The sequence below is a fragment of the Emydura macquarii genome, unplaced genomic scaffold (assembly GCF_026122565.2).
Source record: "Emydura macquarii macquarii isolate MOO-44397 ecotype Brisbane River unplaced genomic scaffold, CSIRO-AGI_Emac_v2 contig_2636, whole genome shotgun sequence".
Taxonomy (NCBI): Eukaryota; Metazoa; Chordata; order Testudines; family Chelidae; genus Emydura; species Emydura macquarii.
Window position 1 is genome coordinate 46,657,346 of NW_027132773.1, and position 19,994 is coordinate 46,677,339.

Genomic DNA, 19,994 nt, shown 5'->3' on the forward strand with positions numbered 1-19,994 from the left:
AAATTCTGTACATCACAAATGGGTGGAGTGGTTTACCAACCCTCAAAAGGACCAAGACAAGCTCGCCAGGATTTCACCTGCAATTCATTCAGGGAGTCTAGGACTTTCAAATCTACTGTTTAGATTGCTAAATCATACAGTCTATCTATTTCTTATTCGGAAGGTAGGAAGAATTATTGGGAACACAGATCAAGTGCATTTATTTTGCTACTGAATCAAAGTTTTAGATTGTACTATGTGAATACCTCACACTCTTTAGTGATTTTATCTTCACAACAGCCTTATGAGATGGTACTCTCCCTATTTGTCACAGATCCACAGGATCAGTGCTGTGCCCCCAGCTTTGTCACAGTCTCTAAGAGGAACCCCGTCAGTAGGTTCTCACTCATCCTCTAAGCTAACCTCACCATCTCCTTGACTGAATCTCTGAGGTTGCAGCACTCCTGCATCACCCTGTGAGCTTTGTTCAGTGAGTCCAACTGAGACTGCTGGTAGAGATTTGTTCCAAGGATTTGCAGTGACACTCAAACAGCATTGTTAAAACAGTAGCATTTATTAGTCAACTGGAACAAAGCAAAGGAAGCCCTTAGGTTAGCATAGAGAACTGAAAGTTAAAGGACAGCTAAAGTCCCAAAACTATAGAGATATACAGCCAGATAGATGAGCTGACACACTGGACTCTCACAATTTAAAAAAGGTTCTACTGCTTAAGTTTGAATTAACACCTCAAGTTTATAGGAAAAGGTTTCGAGGTGTGCAAGATCCTCAAAGGTTCAGTCACAGAGGCAGTAAGGTAGCATGACCTCCCCTCAGGGGTCTGGCACACTGAAGGGGTTCCTCCTAGACTCTTCCATGCTGGGGGCATGGCACTGATCCTGTGGATCCATAACACTATTATCCCTATTTTACAGATGGGGAATGCATCAGAGAGTTCCAGTGACTTATCTATGGTCAGATGGGAAGCCTGGCAAAGCAAGGAATGGAGTGTGGGTCTCAAGTCTCATGCTAGCACATTAAGCACTAGATCATCCTTCCTCTCCGATCCTTATAGTTATGACCCTTTAATTTCAAGATAAAGTGCTACTGCATCAATCAGGATGACAATTCTAGCCATTAAACATTTGTCTTACTTGAATTCAAAGAGCTAGACCATGAATTGAATTGGTGCTGACCTGAAGTCAATGTGAACGGATATCATTGAGCATTGCAGGTGCTCAGCCTCTCAAACTCAGACCCCAAGTATTGTAAAAATTGCACTTGTCTGGTTAACCCAATTATTAAACCTATCGTACTCTTTAAGCAGTGAAACATGCCAAAGTTTCTATCAACCAGAAACCAAGAAGTGCTCTGCATTTACTGCATCAGATTTGAGAAATCTTGTCTGCATCCACGTCATTAAGTATGCTGTGCACCAACACGTATACAAAACCGTATTTATTACTATTCCATAAGTGATCAAATACACACACAAATGTCTTCCATCCTACAGTTTTTCACATAGTGATCACAAAGCCATTTGACATTAGCTTGAACAGCAAAACCTGCACTCAGGACCCCCTCTCCCATCTACAAAAGGGATCACACTTTGCCAGTCTTTTGAAGCACTTTTTAAAATTACCCAAGTTTTGATACAACTTGGTACAAACTTTAGAGACCCATTCACAAACAAGTGACTGATTTTTGATAGTTCACTGGTTGGCTTTTTATGACTGATGTATCAGCAGTTCCAAAAGGATGTCTCCATTAGGTTAATGAGACAGGGAACCAGGAATCCCTAACTTAAAATCATATCATTTTAGAAGTCTTCCTTCTGTAATAAGCCTGTTACTGAATAACAGCACTTTTGAGTGTTTCACTTTGGGAAACTTGACAAAAATATATATATGGATAATGATGCAAATCCCCATTACTTGAAAGTTTGGGGTAACCTTTTGCACTGTATTTTCTTTTGTAACTTAAAAAAATAAATAAGAGATTTGGTGCTGAAATGATGTTATCTTCGAATTTATTCCAAGCTGCAGTGGCTCATTAAAAGTATTTAAAACAAACTAATATCTGTCACTTGGAGAAACAAGTCAACAAAAAAAAGTCTCTTTTCAAATGAAACTATGATGCCACTTCAACAGTGATGACTTCACATTTTCCAGTATCTTGATCTGTGCAGGTAACATGTAAGGATCCGTCCCTAAGCAAGAGAGAAATAAATATTTACATATTGTACACTAGAAGTCTTGAAAATATATCTCAACATAGTGCATATGAGAATTTTACTTAGTGACATGAAGAATCAACATGAACATTGCTTTTGGGAAAGGTAGAAAGAGATGATTAAAACAACCTAGACACCCCATAAATTCATCCTCATGTTGCAAGAGCCCCAGGAATAATTAACTCTCGCTCTTTCTTAGAGAGAAAAATTAATATAATCAATTCTCAGATGAAGTTCAGCAGCAGAAACAAAGTCTATGTCTCTCAAATGTAGTTTACATAGGCACTCAATGAGTTAACTCACTGACAAGGAAACATTTTGGATTTTTGGTACCTTTTCATAGTGAGAACAGTTAATATGTCATGAAGACCGCCTTCCTTTTTATCTAAATCCTGGAGTACAATCTAAGGGAAAGGGGGGAAAAAAAAGACAGTTGATTATCTGCACTGATAAAAAGCAAGCTAAGCACATGAACAGATCTAGTGTCCAAATTCTAGAAATGCATTAGAAGTTAGGATTGAAATTTGGGGCACTGCACACTTGCCTATTCTTCTGCTCTCTCTCACAAGTCTAGGATTTTAAAACAAGAACAAACTCAGCCAACTTAGTTCACGGACTGGAGAAATGGTCTGAAGAAATAGGTTAAAATTCAGTAAAGACAAATGCAAAGTACTATATACTCAGGAAGGAATAATCAATTACCCACATACAAAATGGGAAACTACTGCCTAGGGAGAAAAGGCTCTGGGGGTTATAGTGGATCACAAACTAAAGAAGAATCAACAATGTAACACTGTTGCCAAAAAAGCAAACATCATTCTGGGATGTATTAGCAGGAGTGTTGGGTGTGCAAGAATGAGAGGAATTCTTCCACTCTACTCAGCACTGATTAGGCCTCAACTGGAGAACTGTGTCCGGTTCTAGGCAACACACTTCAGGAAAGATGTGGACAAAGTGGAGAAAGTGCAGAAGAAAGCAACAAAAATTAATAAAAAAGGTTTAGAAAATGTGACCTACGAGGAAAAAGACTGAAAAAATTGGGTTTATTTAGTCTGGAGAAGAGAAGACTGAGGGGCAAACACGATAAGTCTTCAAGTACGTAAAACGTTGTTATATAAAGAAGAGGGTGATAAATTGTTGTTCTTATCTACTGAGGACAGGACAAATAATAATGGACTTCATTCGCATCAAGGGAGATTTAGCTTACACATTAAAAAAAGTTTCCTAACTGTAAGCACAGTTAAGCACCGGAACATATTACCTAGGGAGGCTGTGGAATCCATCATTGGAGGTTTTAAAAACAGGTTAAATTAACACTTGTCAGGGATGGTCTAAATACTAGTCCTGCCTACAGTGTGGGGGACTGGACTAGATGACGTACTGAGGTCCCTTCCAGTCCTACATTTCTATGATTCTAACTCTCCAAAATGGAGAAGATGTGAGCTTTCTGGATTTTATCGTCTTTTCATAAGTACTGCATTTTCCAAAATAATCAAAATTGAACATGCTGTAATTAAGCTGCATGTCATTTATTTTGTTCAGAATTTATTACTGGTAATTTAAGATACAAGGTAGGTTGCAAAACAGTACTATGCTGTAAGTCCACGTGTGCGTGCAAGAGAGATCCATACAAGAAGGGCTCTACCCTTCTCTCAAGGTCACTTCACATAAGGTAGCTCCTTGAAATGGGAAAGGCTATAGAAGGTCTGATCCGGAGAGGAGTGGCACACCTTCAACTCTCATTAACTTCAGTGGCAGTCGAGCATGTTTACCACCTCTTATGGTCAGGTCCTAAATTACTCACTATGCAAACTTCAGAGTACTCCCATTCTCATAATCAAAAGCTCAAGTTATGGCAAACCTTTGTCTTTGGCTACTAAGGGGTATGAAAGTACCTCCAGCCAGAGTGGTCAGCACAGTGCAAAGTATGCTTTTTGGAAGAGGCATTTCCTCAAGGATTCTGTTGATTTGCAGCCAAATGCTCTCTCCACTCATCTATTGCCTCCTAGCCCCTTCTCATTCAGGGAGTGTTAGATGACTTGACTAATTCTTAACTTCTCTAGATCGGAAGGATTGAGCATCATGTAGCGTAGTGTATTTTTTAAATGCAGTACTTAAAACGAGTGTCCAATCTAGGTGGACTTGAACAGAACCTGTAGCACTTTGTGTGCTACTTACCCCACCATTTCTGGCCCAAGTTTCTTCTCCTAACTTACCATTGTGCAGTAGCTTGCTGGGCTGGCTGCTTGTTGCACTTCATCAGTGCTTATATATGAAGTCTGCAAAGCACTTGCAGATTCTTCAGCATGATAAAGGTGCTAAATAAAGGTAGAATTCCTTTTAAAAAAATACTGTGCTTGGAAACTCAGTATGATATGCTTATGGGAATGGATTTAGAGGTCATTTCTAGAGAGACTGATATAGGGCCTACCACTCCTTTCATCAAAATGTCTGTTCTTGTACATCCACTCAGTTTCCAAATAATTCACTCCAATAATTTTATATTAAACTCTTGTATGTCCTTACCTGTGCAAATTTGCCTTCCTCTTTTGCAGGACTTTTCCCTAGAGACTCATACAGTTCAAGACATATAGAGGAATTATTTCCTGGGGCCTGTAGCATGTGCTGCCTTCGTGCTGGCAAGGGGGTTCCCGATGGAAACAGCACTGTGAATCTGTCAGTCCCTGATTCATCTACACCCTAACAAAACAAGAAAAGTTGGCATGACATTAGATAATCTCTGAACTTTATAGAAGGGGTTCAAATTTGATGACATTATGACCTATAGTTTTATTCTGCTCTACTTAACAGGAATTAAGCTAGAGAAACTAAATTTTAATAATCAGGTAGCTACATACAGTGATCCCTGCTTAAAAGTATAAATCAGCATTAAAACTCACAATAAAGTCAAATACAGCAGCATGGTAGCATTTGCAGCATTTCCTACTGCAGTTATAGAAAATACTGCACATAGACTGGTAAATTCAGCTATTATGCCATAGCAAGGATTTGATCCAAAGCCTAATGAAATCAACAGGAGTATTTCCACTGATTTAGATAGACTATGGATCAGGCCCTACATGTTGATTTATTTAGTAGGAAGTTGCAATGTCATTGCTAGTGCTAAAATGGTTATTGAAGACTAACACCACTCTAATAATCAATAAATGACATTTCCAAGTGAGTCACTATCAATATTGATCCATTTTTATATTAGTGGAGTAAAAAAAAGTTTCAAAATTAAACTATTTGAGACTTACCTTAACTAGAATATCTTTGGCAGAACATTCAATAGACAGTGCTTCCTCCTCTAATGAGAGGTTCTCTTTTCCTATTAGGATCCCTGCTTCTGTGGCTGCCCCAATGGGAATGACCTCATCTGGTGTGATAGAATTCAGCAACTCCACAGTCGGGAAAAGATCTTTAATCAGCAGTTGTAGCTTTGGGATTCGAGCGGACCCGCCACATAGAACTACCTAGAAAACACTATTCCTTAGTGACTTCGGAACTTTTACAAAATGTAAGTGAACATGCAGCTACATTGTGGAAAGTTAAATTGCTCCGAATGTTTAATGCTCTTTGGCCCACTGTATAAAAACCACACAGAAATGCTATAATAATAAAAACAAATGTAAATACATTATTTTTGCCTGACCTCTGGACCCTAAACATTTGTCTCAAAAGAAAGGCAACTTGCAAGTATGAAATCATTTCTGAAGCAGGCATCCAATTAGATCAGTCAGCTAGCTAAACAATGGCATTCCAGAAAGGAAAAACATTGTTGAAGAACCCTTTAAAAAAACCCAACCCCCCCCCCCCCCCCCCCAGTGTCTTAGTTGAGGCCAACCTGACTTGGAAATGAAGCAAAACTCATGACAGCCAACTGTTTATATAAAAAATAGAGCTCAAGAGTTTTTACTGCAAACCAAGAGCAGAATATTTATCAAAAATGTTCATTTTTAAAAGACACTTCACTTAATGTGCCACTTTCATTTACTGAATTTAGTTTCCTTTTAAAAAATTTAATGTTACAATTTTCCATTTATGTTGTGTGTTGACTCCTCTACTCACCCGTTCCTTTTGTTAGAGATATCTTTTAAACACACTGCTGAGTTCAGACTTGTAGGCACTAATTTAAGTGAGCTAGTCACAGCTTTCAAACCCCTATAGGACAGCTTGATGTGCTCTTTTGCCTGCAGTTCCCATTCAATAATCAATTCTCCTTGTGCTAAGAGGATCTGTTAGTTATTAAAGAACTTTATATCTTAGATGCCTCTTCACTACCCCATCACTGAGAAACTAAATAGACATCACACGTGCGACACTGACTTTGGAGTTCCCAATGGCATGTAGTGTTATCATGTGTGCTGAATAACTGAAAGACTTATTGGCCTGTAGTATTCTGCAATATCACTGTAATTTATCTTGTGTTCTGCAAGCAGAAGCACAATACAAATGTGCAAATCTAAAATAACATTTACTACTACTAATACTTAGTACTTTACAAAGCACTCCATCTTAAACACACTTTTAAGTCTAGCTAAATAGCTCATACTTTCTGTGATTTGGGTAAATATCCAGTTTAAATAGGGACAGTGAGGCAAAGGTTAAGTGATTTACTCAATCAAAAAGCAAATTTCAGAGATGTACTATAACTCAGGAGTTCCTTTAAAGACATGCCAAAAGCCCCTCCCACACACAGAGTACAATCCAATTCCTAATGAAGACAAATGTAAAATTCTACAGTCCTCAGTTACATGATGTACATTGTATAAGTTTTAAGAACGTTTAAGAACAAAAATAAATGAAATGTTGTGAATAGGCCTCAACTACTCTAACTGAATGGACTTTGCTTACATCTACCTTCCCCATTGTTGTTCCTTACCCTGAGAGAGAGAGAGAGAGAGAGAGAGAGACACACACACACACACACACCCCCACCCATCCATCTGATTTCTGTTCCTTATATCTGATGAAGTGGGTTACAGCCCACGAAAGCTTATTCCTGCAGAAATTAAATTTGTTAGTCTTTAAAGTGCTACAGGACTCTCATTGTTTTTACTATTTATAATAAATCTTCAAGTGTAAAAGATTGTTGATAGACAACATTTTAGAAAAGGTAAGTACAGTCTAGGCATATAAAACTCAACATTAAAATCAATTATATGATTTTTAAATTTTCCTTGAATTGATCAAAGCTTTATCATCAATGTGCTACATAATTGAAAAGGGCAGTTCAGATAAACCATAAGGCTTTAGCTATAGTCTTGTGTGGGATATGTTCTTCCTTTTATGTGAACACAGCCCTCAGCAGTCAGAAGATCTACACACATGCAGAGGGAGTTATACCTTTAACTATCTTGACATTTAGTAGCCAGAAAATGCTTCTTATACACATTGGCATATTTTGAGCCCCAGAAATTAACAGCTAATGGCTAACTCCTTGTTAATATATTCCCCAGATGTTCTTCCAAATGAGTTAATAAGCATCCTGAGGATAAAGAAAGATTGTTACCTTATTAATGTCATTTGCTGTAAATCCAATTTGTTGCAAGAGTTTTTTAATTGCTTCTACACATTTATTAAAAAGTGGAGAACAAATCAGTTCAAATCTGGCCCTGTGTTACAAAACAGAGAGAAAACGCTAAGTAAATAACAAATACATCTCACCCTTTGGAAGAATCAGCAGTTAAAATGGAAAAGAAAGCTATTTTCCACATCATACTCGGTTTCCATAGCCATGACTGGTAGGATTAAGTAACAGCAGTAGCAGTGTACTGGTGTGAAAGCCTCAGAAATATTATGGTTTCACAAATATATCAAGAAAGCCGTGAATTTGACCTTGATTTTCTTTTCGTGAAGAACAGCTGGAAAAATGCAGCAGTTTGACATGCAAACAAATTGACGTCCCACCCAAAGTTACACATTAATCCAGTTGAGATAATGTGGTGAAAAAAATTCCTGCATGCTGCCTGCACTATAACTCCAACAGTGGGTATACCAATAGAGAATTACAGGGCCAGTTTTTCCTCCTGTAGAGACATATCCCAGATGGCCCACAGAAGACAGTCTCCATATGCAAGTTGAGGCTGTACCAAGGAGGTGAGACAAAGTGGGAAAACTGAATCTAATTTTGGTTTTTAATCTGAAGACACATTGAAACACTAAAATGCATTGTTTTTGCTCTGCAGATAAAAGTAAGAAGAGTTCTTAAGAGTTAACTGTGAATCTCTTGCTTTATGCTCACAAGCAAGTAGACTGTGGACCCAAACACATTTTACTACCTTTAAATCAGGATTTGAGAATACTAATCACCAAAGGTGACTGGGGAAGTATGTACAATCACTTTTGTTAAAATAAAATATTAGTCCATGAGGCTGAACTAGTGCAATCCAAACTGTGTTTTCTTAAGTCTGCAGACAGATTGCTCCAGTGTCTCAGCTACTACGTTGTTTTTATACCAGGAAGCACAGCAAAATGGAACTGCTGCTATTCAGTTAAGAAACAGCATCCTGTATTTATTCTGCTTCTACTGTCAACTGGGAAAGCAATGAGCAGTAGCAGAGTTCACAGGGGAGGACAATCCCCTCTCCCCCCCCCCCAAAAAATAAAAAAGCCTCCAGGAAGGGATAGAGAAGTTAGCTAGAGGTGAATACAAAAAGATACTCTGGGCAGGGTCTTGGGAACAATATACACTAGGTAAAAAATCCCAGCTCCCTACATCTGTCATTTATCAGGGTTCCCTATACACTTTTCTTTCATATCTAGCTCTGGCCAGTATGTCTCTGGTAAGGTTTTCAAGACATATCTTTAATAAAGTCAGATGCTATGTCATTATGCTGGATTAGAGCTAGTCATCCTTCAATTAAAAGTCTGGAAAATAGTACATATGGAATAAAGGTAAAATTCTGCTCCCAAATTATGCCTAACTTCTGGGAGACCTTTCAAAGTCAACATTCAGAAGCCTGCAATGCAATGCTAGAAGCCTTCATTAGTACTCAGAGCTCAATTCTTGCCGCCTTTACCTACCTGACACAAAACCCAAGAGAATTATTCACATAAGCAAGGACTGCTAGATGATGCAGGAATGCGAGATCAAAAAACTCAGTTTTCATCTTTAGTACTTCCTCTGTCCCCACCAAAACAAAATCAAAATACAATCCTAAGAAAAATACTAGAAATAATTTCAAAAGGATCACCCTTACCTGGACACATTACAATCAAAATCCAGACCATCATATAATGAGTCTACAAAACAGTTTGCACTTCCCAAGGTTGACAAAGAGTGCTTTGCAACATCAGCACTGTTCATTAACTTCATCATAGCTCTGGAATTTCCTCTTATATCGTGTTTATAAGATCTGTATTAAAAAGAAGTCATTACAATGACTAAGAAATTGTTTTCGACATAATACATTACATATTAAATGTTTTCAAGAAATTAGAAGTTGGAAAAAGAAGCCACTTTAATACTATTCTTCAGTAAGTTATTCTGGTAATGCCACACTGAATGACATTCAAAATTCAAAGAAAAACGTCTGCTTCAAATTCAAGCAAAGGACACGTTCTACACTGCTATTTTGGGATTGACAAGAATTAGTATTTTAACAATTAGAGATTTCATCAGTCTCTCCTCAAAACGATCTCCTAAATGAATGCAATATGGGAAGAAGATGTCTGCAGCTAATCAATTTAAAGTTCAATCATCAAGATTGCTTCAAGAAACAGAACATTAAATAGATGTTGTGACAACATGCTACTTTTCATCCAAAAAATCTCAAAGCATTCTATAAACTTGAAAAGTGATGATGACCAATATAAAGCAATAGCTTCACCAACTTCTTAAAAAAGTTTTTTATTTTTATTAAATAAGACACCCCGCCCGCCAACAGCCCAGAGTCAGAAAATGAATGTTATCCAACTGAAACTTACAGGGTACTTTTAGGTAAGCATAGTGAATTCACCCAACCCTAGTTTTGCTAAAGTGCATGGGATTATTCTTCATTATTTATATGTTGGTAGTGCCTAAAACCATCAATCAGGTGGAGGTTCCCATCGTGTAAAGCACCACACAAACATTGGGGGCAGGGACTGTCAGTTGCTAAGAGCTTAATTTACAACCTGGAAGACGATAAGTGGTAAGAACCTTCATTTTTACATCGTATATAGAACATGGCACATCCAGTAGCCTGGTGCCCACTAATATATTGGCCTACTGATAGAGTAAAGAGTAACATCCATTCAAACACTGCTTATTTTAATAGTGGGCTGTCCCTTTGAATTCTCCTAATTACTGAACAACCCCAAATCTGCTCAGCTTGTGAGATCTGACAGATCAAGGCACTATGGTTTCAGGCAGGAATGGCATGTGGGGTTCTGCACTGAACATCCAAACAATTAAAAAAAAAGTTACAGTCCTAACATTAATAGCAACTTATTTTTTCTGTAGCTGTAAAATATTCAGCACTTACCTCTGAAATTCAGAAGCTAAATGTTGTGCTAAGGCTTCTGTGAAACAGACACCACCTATACTATCATCTGTATTTGTGGCAAGAACACGATATATTCCACTGTTTACTTCTATAACTGTGACAGAGAGTGATGTTCCTCCGAGTTTAAAAACCAACACATTGCTGCCATGTAAAAAAACAAAGAAACCCTGAAAACCAGATCAGTAGAATATATACGTTTCCTGATACTCATTGTTTCAAACTATAATTTTAAACACACACAATGTAAATTAAGTTTTTTAAATTGTCTGTCAATAACATTTGACTTGAAGTATTGAAATACATACATCTATCATATCAATGGCTAATATTTTACAGCATTCCTCCAAGAAACAGAACAGTACTTGATAGCATGCTCACAAGAAGCAGCCTAGGACTAAACAGAGCATAACTGGGAACTAACATTTACTTGAAGTTACAAGCCCTAGTTATATTTACAACAGGACAGTAAACTGACTGACTCCTGGGCAGCCCTCAGTTTTTAAATTTTGCACAGCACTTGAAAACGTGGGTAACAGAAGTTACATCTATCTATTAACATAAAACTGGGATAGAACAGTACTATGTTTACTATGGCCGTGACTTCCATAACCAACTGACTAAACTTGAAAATAAAAAACCAAAATGTAAGTAGACGTGGTCTTTCATCAATCCAGTCACTACTGAGCAAGACTTAATTTTTGTACGTATTTATCTCCATGTCCAGTGTACTACAGTATGGTTATCAGTTCAAAGTCATTCAAATACTTTAAAACAAATCTGTATTGAAAATGAAGGCTATCGAACTTTTCAAATTTCCGATATGAAACTTTAATGTTAACTGTAATATTGTGTTCCCTGGGCATTTCCTAACAAAGTTAAGATTTTTGCATTTATTGTTATGACAATACAATGACTTCTCCCCATTTTTGTTGTCAGAATAAAGTTTTAAGAATTATACACCACTATTATTTATCTAACCTCTAGTTTTCAAGTAACCACAGTTTATCTTGTTTTTTGCGTTTAAAAAAAAAAATTAAGGCATTTTACCTTTTCCCAGTGGGTGAATCTTGTCCAATTCCATAAGCCAGGAGAGCTGCAGATGGCTCGTGAATTAATCTTAGAACATTAAATCCAGCTGCCTCAGCTGCTTCCCTGTGATAAGAGACACCACAGTTAGTTAAAGGCCTGCATTTTATTTACTGTCATGGCACATATTACTGAGACCTCATCAATGTACACATACCACAGAGCCCAGATACAATACATTTCTAAGGTTTTGGCCCACTTACGGAGCAGCATTAACTGTAACAGTCTACAATGTAAATTGCTACTGGATCCCCTGCCTTAGTTTTATTTGTTGTATACATTTTTCCTTGACACACTTTATATATTGTAATGCAATAGAATCTTAGACACAAACTATAACAAAGTAAAATTGGCTGTGTTTTATTTGACAGCAGAAGTTTTAACTTTAAGAACAAAATCTAACTGGTAACATATTGTAAAAATCCTCACAAGTTATTGTCATGTGTTCTCAGCACTGACATAGCAGGGAAGTTTGGTTTTAAATCTGATCCAAACTACCTTGATTGCTTCCAAAAAAATCTCCTGAAAATTCAGTGTCTCTGAAACTGCCTGCTGTTCACCTATTCCAAGTGAAAGTCTATTGCCTTTATGCTTGAAACAGAAGTACTAAGGCATTTTGACACACTCCAATATGCATCTAGTAATAGCCTTTTAACTAAATTAGCATTCTCAGACTAACTGGTGAGTATGAAATATTCTGAGTAAGATGAAAGCTGCAGAAGTGCTTTTGCTCAATGATTCTTAAATACCATTCATTGGTTTAAGACTCAATGCTTATTGTCCAAAGGGATTTTTAACAGACATCTGGCATCTAATTTTTTTAAATCTAAAAGCTGGTGCATTTTGACTTACTTCAGTAAAATACTTTTATGCTTCTGTAATATAAAAAAAGTGTTGGCAGTCCTGGAGAGAGAACTCCAACAAGAAAATACAGCCGTACAGCAAATGGCCCTATGTTGTCCTGCCAGCATGCCTCAACCTAGCATGGAAGGATGAGAGTTCTGTCTCCATGCTCACTCAGCATCTGCCGTCTCTGGTAAGATCACCCATAAAGGCGCTATTTAGTACCTATTGTGATGGTCAGATTTGTGATGTAAAAACCTAAAGAGGAACAGCATTTCAAGTGGAACACAACAACTGTCACCCGGTGATAAAACCTCTGGGATGAAATCTTGTCTATTGAAATCAGTAGCAAAACTCCCACTGTCTTCAACAGGGCCAGGATTCTACCCCTGGTTGTTACCATCATGGTTCAAATTCAAACTAGCAAACTAGGGTTCTGATCCCGTAACTGTTAGTGGACGGTCAGACTGCTACACCTACCTGTGAAGGCTCCATAGAGGCACAGCAATCTGCCCATGCACTATCACTTACAGGATGAGGCCTAGATATAGAAGTCTCCGTATCCATCAGCAATCCCTTGAGCCATTCTGTCTCCCTACATCTATATTAAATGAAAAGAAGAGAAATCATTCTTCTTACCCAAGGGCATTTTTCTGGTTCTCTCCAAAATCAAATGGTACAGTAATAACGACATCATTGACATCTGAACCCAAAGCAGACTGAGCAGTTTCTGTTTATAAACACAAGCAGAACATGTTGATTGAAATATTATTATTCTTAAAAGTGCCTTAATATAGCCAAGGTGTTGATTTCTTTTAAAGTTTTATTCCCTATTTACCTTTCATTTTACTCAATATGAGTTTTGCAACTTCTTCTGGGCAAACAAGTTTGTTATCTATTTCATACTGGAGTTTTCCATTCTTCTCAGTGACCTAGGAATAAAGTCAATATATGTGCATTTGACATGGTGAGACTCATTTTGTTGGTAATGAAAATGAATGTTTAAGTCTAATTTGATTTCTATTCCCAGAAAAGAAACTAGACCAGGCAAACAAACATTTTCATGTTTGTATTAGCTCAAATAGTATGAAGGCTTCACAACAGACTTGACTAAGAAGGGAGTCATAAAGATGTCTTACATTATCCATGCCTGAATCACGAAGCCCATGGCATAAAACAGTCAAACAAAAGGGCAAAAACTCCTAAGGGCTTGGACTTCAAACATCATTGAAATGTTGAGGAAGGTTTGCCTAAGATATAATTTCTCCCAAGTACACAGGAAAGCCTTTGAAAGACCTCATATTATCTAGCTTATGCTCCAATTTACATGAATTTATCAAGATGGGTGGCCAAGGATTAAACACAACATAGCTGTCATTCCTCTGGGAGGAAGGGGGTGAGGCAAGGGCTGGATACAGGGCAGTCAATCGTTGATCTGTCACTCACACACTCTCCCATGCCATCACTCCTGAGATAGAGATCAGGCCAATATCTTAATTAAAAATAAAACTTTACTAAATCTCTCTTTGCAACAAAGTATTCCAGTAGCAAGCATAATATTGTCCTAAGATTCAATAATGTGGTTGTTTATGAAATTAAAAATGTTTATTACACACTTCCTACGCTGAGTGTTTTCTGCATAGTTTATAATATTAATAAATGAAAATAAATGCTATTCTTTTGAAGGTCTCCTTCAGGCATATTACCCAAGGGAGAACCCACATATAATGGATGGCTCTAACTCCACAAGAGACACACAAATAGAGAATTTGAAACAGATTCTAGAATTTGGAAAAACCTCTCTCACAATAAAAGAAGCTTGTATCACACATGGTGCCCTAAAGTACTTCAGATTGTGCCATATGGGTCTGATCACTAAGACATTGTAATGAGGTGTTTGTGATACTGCAATAAAGGATGATGGAACCAATGCAAATATTTTCCAACTCTAGAGAGAAAAAAGAAACTGTACTTACTGAACATTTGCTTTCTGCAATATATTTCTCAACTTGTGGGTCACCAGAGCTGTCAAAACAAATTGAGAGTGATAGTTTTGCAGGTGGCATTGGATGTGTGGTTCCATCTATTTAATTGTTCACTTTTTCAGTTTACGAGACTCAGTCTATGAAGATCCACTTGTGTTTTATTTATTTTAGTCAAAACCCCTGTTGCCATGATTATTAAAAAACAGCAGTGCTGAGCCCTCTCACTTGGAAAAACCCAAAGGAGAGGGACAACTTTTCTAAGATATATTTAAAAAAGGAAAAGAAAGCACACCTTGGAAAAAGGTCATTTCTGATTTACTTAATGCTAGTTCCTTGTGGTTAAAAAAAAAAATCAAATCTGAACAATCAACAATATCTTCTGTATTCAACATGATTTTTATTTCAGGACCATATTTTAAGATAATTTTCATTATATCAGTTGTAAATAATCAAGCTGATTAAGTTAATTTAAAAGACGAGTGGAAGTTTAACTGTTATTTCTATACCACAAGGAAAATAAAATAAAAATGAGACTATACATCAATAGAGTCTCTCCTTCAACCGTACTTTTTTTTTTTTTTTTAATCTGTTACAAATCTTGTTGATTTGTCACCTCTGATTACAAGTTAAGCATTTCAGTAGGCAGGACTAAAATCAAATAAAGTAGAACCTTGCTAATTTGCAATGATGCATTATTCTTGTCATCACAAGATGTTCTTTGTTAATTCGTAGATTTACTTATAATTCACTTTAATTCAAGGTAGTACTTCGTAATCTATTAGTAAAATGTACTGCAGCATATTTTAATCTTTGTAAAGTTTTCTGCATACAAATAAAGAAATCCTGGTATTAAGAGTCCTCGCTACAGTTAATAAGTATGTCAAACCCACCATTATTTGGGACAAGTTCTTCGAGTGCTTGCTCATGTCCATTCTGAATTAGGTGCGTATGTACCACATGCACTGGTGCTGGCAATTTTTTCTTCGTGCTATCTGTAGGGCCACTCTAGCGCCCTCTACAGTGGCATACATATGTGCCACTATATAGGGTGCTGCTGGCCCCCCTCCCTCTTCGTTCCTTCTTACTGCCTGTGACAGTGCTGAAACGCTCTCTTGCTTTGCAAGCCTTTGTCAATGTAGTGGTTTGCTACTGCTTCAGTGTATATAGTTAGCTTAGCATTAGTTATACTATGTTTGACCTAGGGTCGGGGCATGCTCTGGTCTCCGGGGTTTAAACCTGCTCTTCTTGTAAGAAGTCAATGCCACTGAGTGAACTGCACCAGAGTTGCCTAAAGTGTTTAGAAGAAGCTCAGGAAAAATGTAAAATGTGTAAAAGTTTTTGCCCGCAAACCAAGAAAGACCGAGACATCAGGCTCAAGGCCATCCTGATGGAATTGGCACTTAGACTGGCATCAGAACCAAGGTCTGACTTGGTACCAAGCACTTCAGCGTCAGCAAAAAGCACACCCCTGGCGTTGTCATCTTCCCAGCATTGCTTGATCTCTGGTAGTGAAGAAGCGGCTAAAAAAGACTCACGCTGAGAGACGACGCTCACTGGCGCTGAAGTCAACTAAGCCTCCCTGGGATCAAGAATGCATTAGCAGATCACTTGACCCGATCCTTTTGCTCTCACCACGAGTAGTTGCTACACCCAGAGGTGGCTGAGCTCATCTTCTGAAGGTGGAGAACTCCCCAAGTGGACCACTTTGTGACCAGGGAGAATAGGAAATGCTATCAGTTCTGCTCCCTCTTGAGGCTCGGCAACAGTTCTGATCAATGCCTTTCTCCTGTCGTGGACAGGTAGTCTCATGTATGCTTTTCTCCAGACACCTCTAATACACAAATCCCTTGTGAAAAATCAAGAGAGACAGAGCACGGGTTATCCTGGTAGCCTCAGCGTGGCCTCACCAGTATTGGTTTGGAATGCTGTTAGAACTATCGGTGGGCCACCCTTGGACACTCCTGTTGTGGCCGGACCTTCTCTCCCAAGACCAGGGTCGACTGCTCCACGCAGACCTGGCCTCCCTGCACCTAACAGCATGGATGCTTCATGGTTAAGCAGGGAAGAGTGACACTGCTCGGCCCAGGTTCAGAGGATCTTATTGGAGAGCAGGAAATCTTCCACCAGGGCGTCCTACCTAGCCAAGTGGAAGTGCTTCATCTGCTGGGCAGCTCGCCAAAACATCTTGCCTATGAAATCACCTATACAGGTAATCTTGGACTATCTGCTACACTTGAAACAAGAAGGCTTGGCCTTCTCGTCTGTCAAAGTCCACCTAGCAGCAATATCAGCCTTTCATCCTCCAATATAAGGCAGAACATTTGTTTCCACATGAAATGGCAGCCAGATTTTTCAAAGATCTGGAGAGACTTCCCTCCCCACCCCACTTTGGGACCCGGTTTCCCAATGGGATCTGAACCTCATCCTCTCCTAGCTCACTAAGCTACCATTTGAGCCATTGGCTTCCTGCTCCCTCACGCACCTGTCCTGGAAGGTAGCATTCCTGGTGGCAATCACCTCTGCAAGGAGGGTCTCAGAGATTAAAGCACCAACCTCAGAGCCTCCACACACAGTCTTTTTACAAAGACAAGGTCTAGTTCGTCCTCACCACGCGTTCCTACCAAAGGTAGTTTCCCACTTTTGTGTTAATCAGGACATTTTTCTACCAATCTTCTGTCCAAAACCTCACAGCTCCAGTGAAGAGAGGCATCTCCATTCTCTCGCTGTAGAAAGCCAGAGCGCTCCTTACATCGACAGGAGGAGGTCTTTCCATTGTTCCACATAGATCTTCATCGCAATTACTGACCCAATGAAGGGGCATCTGGTGCCATACCAACGAATCTCAGCATGGATCACAGCCTGTATTTGTGCCTGCTACAGACAGGGGTCTTCAGCAGCCTTCCTGGCACATGTACCGATACAGGACATCTACAGAGCTACTACATGGCCTTCAGTACATACCTTCACATCCCACTATGCCTTAACGCAGCAATCACGGGATGACGCTGTGTTTGGCAGAGCGGTGTTACAATCATCACATCCATGAACTCCCGCCCACCTCTGGAGGTACTGCTGGTAAGTCACCTAATTCAGAATGGACATGAGCAAGCACTTGAAGAATGAATGGTTACTTACCTTGTAACTGTTGTTCTTCGATATGTGTTGTTCACGTCCATTACACGACCCACCCTCCTTCCCCAAAGTCAGAGTTCCAGCAAGAAGGAACTGAGATGCAGGGGCACCGGCAGCAACCTATATATGGTCACATTTGCACGCTGCTGCACAGCATGCGAGAGCCGGTCCTACAGATACTTCTAGGAGAAAAATTTCCAGCATGCACACACACCTACTTCAGAATGGCCATGAGCAATGCATCTCAAAGAACAAGAATTACAAGTAACCGTTTTTTATGAAGTGTGAGGAATACCTATTAGCAAATTCCTATTCCAGTTGGACTCTACAAATATAGGCAACAAAGTCTCTAACTTCTTATTCCACAGTTCATTAAAGAAAGAAAATACTACCAGAAACAATTTTTGGGATCTAGAGAACCCGCTTATCAAATGCAGACTACTGAATTGATTAACCTTTATATATTAAATTTAAGATCTCATTAGCAGACCAACTTTAGCGAAAAGACTGTGTACTGATACCAGTTATATAAGCATTTGTTATTTTCAGCCTCAATTTGTAATACACACACACTCCTCAAATGAAATATTTTCTTTTGTATCTATTCACTTACCTTCTCCCAAGAATCTGTTTTACTTTCACTACTGTGTTTGCAATATTTCTTACTCTATTTTGTTTTGCTGCCAAACCAACAACCTGCAAAATGGAAAAGAAATTATTAAATGAAAACAGGACATTCCTCTCTGCTGAAAACCGCTACAGTGAAAAGAAAAATTACCTCTTCATTTTTTGAATAAGCAACAACAGCCGGTGTGACTCTATCCCCTGCATCATTAGCAACCACATCTGCACGGCCATCCTGAAATCAAAATACACCACCCAAAGGTAGAAAATAGTGAAATATTAACACATCTCCCTACCTTAGCAATGAAATATGTAGCATCAACATTTACTACCAAAAAGCATGGCACCATTTATAAACCCTTGCTCTATGAGTAAGAATAGCATTTCATCATTCTACTCTGCAGCACGAGAGCCTCTATTGGGCAGTAATGCCTCCACCGAACAACCCCTCTGCTCATGTACACGGACAGACACCAGAACTGCTCTTTCACCCACTTTAAGGCCAGAAGAGACCATTAGATCACCCAGTCTGACCGCCACTACAGCATAGGCCAGAGACACCGTTACCCCTTGGTGGGCTGTCCAGTGGTTAGTCATAGAATCATAGAAGATCAGGGTTGGAAGAGACCTCAGGAGGTCATCTAGTCCAGTGTTTCTCAACCTTTTTGATAGCAGGGACCGGCTCCCTAAACTGTGTCAGGGAGATCTCAGGGACTGGTGCTGGGACCGGTCGTTCAGAAACACAGTCCAACCCCCTGCTCAAAGCAGGACCAACCCCAACTAAATCATCCCAGCCAGAGTTCTGTCAAGCCAGGCCTTAAAAACCTCTACAGATGGAGATTCCACCACCTCCCTAGGTAACCCATTCCAGTGCTTTACCACCCTCCTAGTGAAAAAGTATTTCCTAATGTCCAACCTAGACCTCCCGCCCTGCAACTTGAGACCATTGCTCCTTGTTCTGTCACCTGCCACCACCGAGAACAGCCTAGCTCCATCCTCCCGGGAACCCCCCTGCAGGTAGCTGAAGGCTGCTGCCAAATTCCTCGGCCCAGAACAACCTGTGCCTCTAGCAGCCTGGGGCCGGGGCCGGGGCCGGGCCCTACTGCTGCTGCTAGACACACACCCTGGACACAAGGGTCCTGTCAAGGGTGGCCCTGGCACCCCCGGCCCTGAGCCACCCCCACAGCAGCAGCACCAGAGACCCCAGCCCCCCACCACAGCGACCACCTCAGGGGTAGCCCCCCCGCTAACCCCTCACCCCACCCCAGCGCTGCGCGACCCACCTTATAGACGGCCACACAGGCGCAGGTGCAGCCCAAGTGGACCCCAATGGCCGCCATCAACGCCTTATCCCCGTGCCCACGCCGCCGCCGCCACACTGCGCACGCACCCGCGGCGCCGCCCTAGCCGCCAATCCCCGCGCGACGGCCGCCCCGGCGACCTCCCGGCTGGCCAATCAAACTCCGCATCTGGCCCCCGACGGAAGTTACCGAGTGGACCAATCCCAGAGCCAGGGTCAGATTTCTCCCACTCACTTCCGGGTACGGAATCGATGGGGGGGAGGGGGGACTAACAGCCAATGAAAAATCGCGCGGTATGCATCATCACCACGCATAGCAACCG

General features: G+C 39.9%; 1 protein-coding gene across 1 annotated transcript; it reads right to left on the minus strand.

Moving 5' to 3' along the window:
- Positions 1-1,419: 1,419 nt before the first annotated feature.
- Positions 1,420-19,820, minus strand: HSPA14 (heat shock protein family A (Hsp70) member 14). Its single transcript, XM_067564573.1, has 14 exons — positions 19,655-19,820; positions 18,526-18,606; positions 18,361-18,443; positions 14,607-14,655; positions 13,469-13,562; positions 13,270-13,360; positions 11,749-11,853; positions 10,681-10,842; positions 9,415-9,570; positions 7,725-7,827; positions 5,470-5,685; positions 4,736-4,909; positions 2,543-2,613; positions 1,420-2,185 (listed from the first exon to the last, which is right to left on the minus strand). The coding sequence occupies exons 1-14, from the start codon at positions 19,709-19,711 to the stop codon at positions 2,107-2,109; spliced, it is 1,521 nt and encodes a 506-aa protein (XP_067420674.1). The 5' UTR covers positions 19,712-19,820; the 3' UTR covers positions 1,420-2,106.
- Positions 19,821-19,994: the final 174 nt, after the last annotated feature.

What these genes read in the sequence shown, in the direction of transcription:
- HSPA14 (XM_067564573.1), bottom strand. Translation starts at nt 19,711, where the DNA reads ATGGCGGCCATTGGGGTCCACTTGGGCTGCACCTGCGCCTGTGTGGCC. An exon ending in CCTGTGTGGCCGTCTATAAG is followed by an intron (nt 18,607 to 19,654) that starts GTGGGTCGCGCA and finishes TTTTGATTTCAG; the next exon opens with GATGGCCGTGCAGATGTGGT. An exon ending in TTAGCTTCTGAATTTCAGAG is followed by an intron (nt 9,571 to 10,680) that starts GTAAGTGCTGAA and finishes TTTTTAATACAG; the next exon opens with ATCTTATAAACACGATATAA.